Source organism: Oncorhynchus gorbuscha, unplaced genomic scaffold, assembly GCF_021184085.1.
Source record: "Oncorhynchus gorbuscha isolate QuinsamMale2020 ecotype Even-year unplaced genomic scaffold, OgorEven_v1.0 Un_scaffold_591, whole genome shotgun sequence".
Classification (NCBI taxonomy): Eukaryota; Metazoa; Chordata; class Actinopteri; order Salmoniformes; family Salmonidae; genus Oncorhynchus; species Oncorhynchus gorbuscha.
This window is the reverse complement of record NW_025745427.1, coordinates 255857-262176: the sequence shown is the minus strand read 5'-3', so window position 1 is coordinate 262176 and position 6320 is coordinate 255857. Positions and strand designations below refer to the sequence as shown.

At 49.7% G+C, this 6320-nt stretch overlaps 1 protein-coding gene across 1 annotated transcript; it reads right to left on the bottom strand.

Annotated features, from left to right (window-relative positions):
- Window positions 1-2831: 2831 nt before the first annotated feature.
- Window positions 2832-5626, bottom strand: LOC124018955 (myeloid-associated differentiation marker-like protein 2). The gene has a single exon (XM_046334285.1). It carries the CDS (start codon window positions 4280-4282, stop codon window positions 3359-3361), a length of 924 nt encoding a protein of 307 aa, XP_046190241.1. The 5' UTR covers window positions 4283-5626; the 3' UTR covers window positions 2832-3358.
- Between the last annotated feature and the right edge of the window lie 694 nt (window positions 5627-6320).

The following is a 6320-nucleotide window of genomic DNA, read 5'->3' as shown; positions in this document are numbered from 1 at the left end:
CTTACACACACACGCACACACACACACACACACGCACACAAACACTCACACATACTATATATTACCAATTTCGTATAGACAGTTGATACACTGAACATTCAGCTCATAATGAATCTACACACTGGCTGAACTTGGACTAAAACAAGAGGAGCTGAAGTTGAAACATGCAGTTGGGTGTTAGTATAAACACCAAAAGTACTCAATGATGGAAAGCCAATTCAACACACAACACATTACATTTTTTATATATTATTGTCATTATTTTAAAAAACATCTTAGTTAAGATAAAAGTTTCTTGAAACACAATAAATTAAACAGACTATTTCAAGACATGAAAACAACCCAGTGATGATTTACAACGTCCTTCAATACAAAATGGCCGACAAGTTCATAGAACAAAAGCAAAGTACAGAAATGACCATGAACCTCGTTATAATCTTGAAAATGTTTTTCAGCAATGTGCATTATTAGAAGGCGACTACATTTTATTGATTGCTTGGTTTACTAAACCTTATAAATAATAGCTTCTTTATAACACAGACTGTAGAGGAAAAGTTTCAGTTTAAATCACACTGCCAGACTATGAGGTTTACAGAGTTATTTCTCATTTAGCACATCGCTTTTGCACTACGAAAATGGCGCCCAACACGTTCAAAGCTCTGAATTAAACCAATGAACTGCGCCATTAGACAGAGTGCCTACAACAGTGCTGGCCCTTGTCTCAGGTTTCTCTTAGAGATTATAATACTGATACTACTGATAATAATGTTAAGGAATACACTGATGTTAAGACACAACACTGATATTAAGACATAACCCTAATGTTAAGACACTACACTGATGTTAAGACACAACACTGATGTTAAGACACAACACTGATGTTAAGACATAACCCTAATGTTAAGACACAACACTGATGTTAAGACACAACACTGATGTAAAGACACAACACTGATGTTAAGACACAACACTGATGTTCAGAAAGACACAGCACTGATGTTCAGAAAGACACAGCACTGATGTTCAGAAAGACACAGCACCGATGTTCAGAAAGACACAGCACCGATGTTCAGAAAGACACAGCACGGATGTTCGGAAAGAGACAACACTGATGTTCAGAAAGACACAGCACTGATGTTCAGAAAGACACAGCACTGATGTTCAGAAAGACACAGCACCGATGTTCAGAAAGACACAGCACAGATGTTCAGAAAGACACAGCACTGATGTTCAGAAAGACACAGCACTGATGTTCAGAAAGACACAACACTGATGTTAAGACACAACACTGATGTTAAGACACAATACTGATATTAAGAAAGACATAACACTGTGTCACTGCCGTCAAACGAAGTGGACCAAATTGCAGCGTGATAAGCGTACATTTTCCTTTTATTTTAAAATGCCGCTAACAAAACAACAAACTAAAGACACAACCGTGAAGCTTACAGGGCTAAGTGCCACAAACAAAGTTAACTACCCACACTGAAAGGAGGGAAGAAGGGCTACCTAAGTATGATTCCCAATCAGAGTCAAAGATAGAAAGCTGTTCCTGATTGAGAACCATACGCGGCTAAAACATAGAAATAAAGAAACATAGAAAACAAAAAATAGAATGCCCACCCCACATCACACCCTGACCTAACCAAATAAAACGTCTCTCTAAGGTCAGGGCATGACACACTGATGTTAAGAAAGATGTAACACTGATGTTAAGAAAGACAACACTGATGTTAAGAAAGACAGCACTGATGTTAAGAAAGACAACACTGATGTTAAGAATGACACAACACTGATGTTAAGAAAGACACCACTGATGTTAAGAAAGACACAACACTGATGTTAAGAATGACAACACTGATGTTAAGAAAGACAACACTGATGTTAAGAATGACACAACACTGATGTTAAGAAAGACACACTGATGTTAAGAAAGACACAACACTGATGTTAAGAATGACAACACTGATGTTAAGAAAGACAACACTGATGTTAAGAAAGACACATCAAGGCACAAAGCCATAACATCATTGAGGCGATATGTAATCTGTAGTAGGCATGGGGCATTCAGAGGCACTTGAGTGGAGATGCGGTGTGTCATTTCCAGTGTGGTCTATGTCTGTCTCTGAGGGCCAGGGGTGCAACTCAAACAGTCTATACCCTCTGTTCCTCGTATCCCCTCTCCACGCCTCCTCACAACGGCAGAGCGAGGCAGAAGTCCATTCAAATATCGTGTCTCCTCTTGTCTTCTCCAATGCTCTCCTCCCTTACCTCATACACCGTGTCCAATGAGGAATCGAGGAAAATACTTTTGAGATTCACCCCAGGAGTGAGGAGGGTAGAGGGGTCCCCAGGACTGAGGAGGATAGAGGGGTCCCCAGGAGTGATGAGGGGTCCTCAGGCATCAGCGTGGAGTGAGGAGGGTGGAGGGGTCCTCAGGCAGCAGAGTGGAGGGTGGAGGGGTCCTCAAGTAGCAGAGTTGAGTGAGGAGGGTGGAGGGGTCCTCAGGCAGCAGAGTGGAGGGTGGAGGGGTCCTCAAGTAGCGGAGTGGAGTGAGGAGGGTGGAGGGGTCCTCAGGCAGCAGAGTGGAGTGAGGAGGGTGGACGGGTCCTCAGGCAGCAGAGTGGAGTGAGGAGGGTGGAGGGGTCCTCAGGCAGCAGACTGGAGGGTGGAGGGGTCCTCAAGTAGCGGAGTGGAGTGAGGAGGTTGGAGGGGTCCTCAGGCAGCAGAGTGGAGGGTGGAGGGGTCCTCAAGTAGCGGAGTGGAGTGAGGAGGGTGGAGGGGTCCTCAGGCAGCAGTCCTCAGGCAGCTGTGGAGTGAGGAGGGTGGAGGGGTCCTCAGGCAGCAGAGTGGAGGGTGGAGGGGTCCTCAAGTAGCGGAGTGGAGTGAGGAGGGTGGAGGGGTCCTCAGGCAGCAGAGTGGAGGGTGGAGGGGTCCTCAAGTAGCGGAGTGGAGTGAGGAGGGTGGAGGGGTCCTCAAGTAGCGGAGTGGAGTGAGGAGGGTGGAGGGGTCCTCAGGCAGCAGAGTGGAGTGAGGAGGGTGGAGGGGTCCTCAGACAGCAGAGTGGAGGGTGGAGGGGTCCTCAAGCAGCAGAGTGGAGGGTGGAGGGGTCCTCAAGCAGCAGAGTGGAGGGTGGAGGGGTCCTCAGGCAGCAGAGTGGAGGGTGGAGGGGTCCTCAGGCAGCAGAGTGGAGTGAGGAGGGTGGAGTGGTCCTCAGGCAGCAGAGTGGAGGGTGGAGGGGTCCTCAGGCAGCAGAGTGGAGTGAGGAGGGTGGAGGGGTCCTCAGGCAGCAGAGTGGAGTGAGGAGGGTGGAGGGGTCCTCAGGCAGCAGAGTGGAGTGAGGAGGGTGGAGGGGTCCTCAGGCAGCAGAGTGGGAGACAAATCGGATCCTCTGGGAGTAGATTAGGTCGCTGAAGTACAGCACCATGTTGACATGGGTGAACACCGCCACCACCAGCTTACTGTCCCAGGGACAGTTCTCCCAGGGACAGCCGTCGGGGCGACCCGGCGTGCCATACTTCCTGTCGAAGCTAAAGATGGGCCACACCAGGGCGGCGCTCAGGTACAGCAGCGTCGCCAGGAACGTGTAGATGATCACGAAGCGGTCGAAGGGGAAACGCAGGGGCAGAGCCGAGGCTTTTCCCGACACGGTCACAGCGATCACGACCACGGTGATGGAGAAGCACAGGCTGTAGACCACCACGCAGTAATGAGTGGGGATGTGGCGGTTGTACTCGCTGCCGTTGGCCAGGGCCCCGAATATAATGCAGGCCACGAAGGCTTGGACCACCTTGAGCAGGCCTGACATAGTGGCCATGTAGCCCACCACATGGCCGGGTTTGGCTCGGGTTAGGAACACCTCAGCCGCATAGGCGAAGCAGCAGAAACTGGAGCACACGGTGACAGCGATGCGGTAGTTGCGCACCTCGCAGCCCCCGTCCGACTTGGAGCACTGAGAGCGCAGGAAGTAGACGGGGTAGACGACGGAGGCGGCGACATACATGAGTGTGGCGAGCATGGCAAACGCCACAGTGAGGTTGTCCCAGGAAATGGGCATGCAGCAGGGGAGGCGTGTCACATCCATGGTGAACACCAGCAGGGTCATGGCGAAGCAGAAGCACCACACAAACATGCAGTAGATACCATAGGCGTGGTTGTATCCGGCGCTGTGGGCCACCAGGGCTATGATGGTGCAGCCCAGGAGGAGCTGGAGCATACGGGCCACTCCTAGAGGAGACAGCACCGCCGCCTTGTTCAGGTAGTGTCCACCTTGGGGGTCCATGGTCACACCTCCTGTCCCCTAATTGCCAAAAGCTGTCTGGGTGTATCTTCTTCCCAATGGTGACTCCAGGCAGCCTCCTTCCCTTCAGGTTAGGTGTCGTTGCCCCCCGCCTTGGGGGTCTGGGTGTCACTTGCAATCAAAAATGCCCCCAGGCACCCTCTTTCCTTTGCCCCCAAGCAGCCTCCTTCCTATGCCTCCAGACAGCCTCCTTCCGTTGCCCCCAGGCAGCCTCCTTCCTATGCCTCCAGTTGGTCTCCTTCCTATGCCTCCAGACAGCCTCCTTCCTTTGCCCCCAGGCAGCCTCCTTCCTATGCCTCCAGACAGCCTCCTTCCTTTGCCCCCAGGCAGCCTCCTTCCTATGCCCCCAGGCAGCCTCCTTCCTATGCCCCCAGACAGCCTCCTTCCTTTGCCCCCAGGCAGCCTCCTTCCTTTGCCCCCAGGCAGTCTCCTTCCTATGCCTCCAGACAGCCCCGCTCCCTCCCTTCAAGTTGGGTGTCCTTGGCCTGACTCTCCCCCTTTCTCTCTCTCTGTGTGGGGACCTCGCCCTTTGCCTGGCTCTTTTTATAGACAGGTCTAATTACAAATCTCTCTTTATGTTTCCCTGCATGCACCTTGTAATTACTGCAGTGTGTTGGAGATCAGGTTACAGTCGACCACAATGGTGTTCAACTTACAACGCAGTCAGAGCCTTGAGCAGTGGTGATTTCATCTTCCCTGTCAACAGTTTAGCAATTTTGGATTCTCAAATAACATCAAATCTTGTAACTTCTTTGCTTCTCTAACGGTAACAATTGAATGTTGACCCAAGTGATCTGTCTAGTTTCTTACAGATGCTTGTATCAATAATCACATGTCGAGATAAAGTCACAGATCGAGCTTGACGGTGGCCAGATATAACATTACCCTTGTGTTTTAACTGAAAAGTCCAACTCAGTCACAAAGGGTCTTGTCATTCACTTCTCCTTCAGGTTATGGAAGCGCAACAAGCTCCCAACACGTCACTCCAGAGATCCAGAGCCCAACAATCCATCAACAGGCTCATTCAAACGCAGTACAGTTACATGAACATGGGGAGTGCTCCGATAATAACCCATTATAGAACGGGGGGGTTAGGTTGTTGTTCTGGTTGTAGTCCTGTGTCCCATGCGGGCAGCTGTACTAGGCTTGTCAAGGTCCAATACTGATCAGCTCTGTCCTTGTAATCCTTCCACTGCCAGGACCTAAGCTCCCTGGAAAAGTCCCCCTCACTGTCTGATCTCTGTCTCGTGTCCCTCTTTCTCCCTCTCTTCTTCTCTGTCTCTCTCTCACACGCTATTTCTCACTCTCCCTCCCTCTTTCTCTCTCTCCCACTGCCTGTCACCCTCTTTCTCCTGATGTGTTCTCTCTCTCTCTCAAATATACACACACACACCCTCTCTCTCCTACATGACAGTAGGCTGCCAGGGAAAGTTATTTAAATGACTGCTCTGCCCAGCTCAGGGTTATGGGCCAGGCCGGGTCTATAAATAGGGGACTATATTCCACAGAGGAATGGGGTGGGAGCCCACATGTCCAGGTCCGCCCCCATCAGGCACCAGCGTGGAGAGTCGTGTTTCTGGGACAGAGGGAACTTACTTAGAGTCAGACTCTCTCTTTCTCATTCTCTCTCGCTCTTTTTCTGTCTCTCTCTATCATGCTCAGTCTCTCACTGGGAGACTGCCTGGCATTTATCCCCAACGTAATGACAGGGGAAAGAGCCCAAGACGGCCATTTGGGCCAGCAGTTATATACAGGTCCTAAGGATGATTATACATGAGATACTAGTAGCTACCAGCTTTGAGCTGAGTTTTGAGATTGAGTTTCATGTGACAGTCAAGGTATAGTAACTAATTGAAATTCATTTGTAAATCAAATGAAAGCCTGATACGATGTTGAGTTTCTACATTTGAACCACTTAGCAGACACTTAGCCAGAGCTATGTAAGTGCATTTACAATAAGGTAGGTTGGGAAAGTAAAACCTTCAAAATAGACGCCATCTACACTATCAGTTTCTACCCT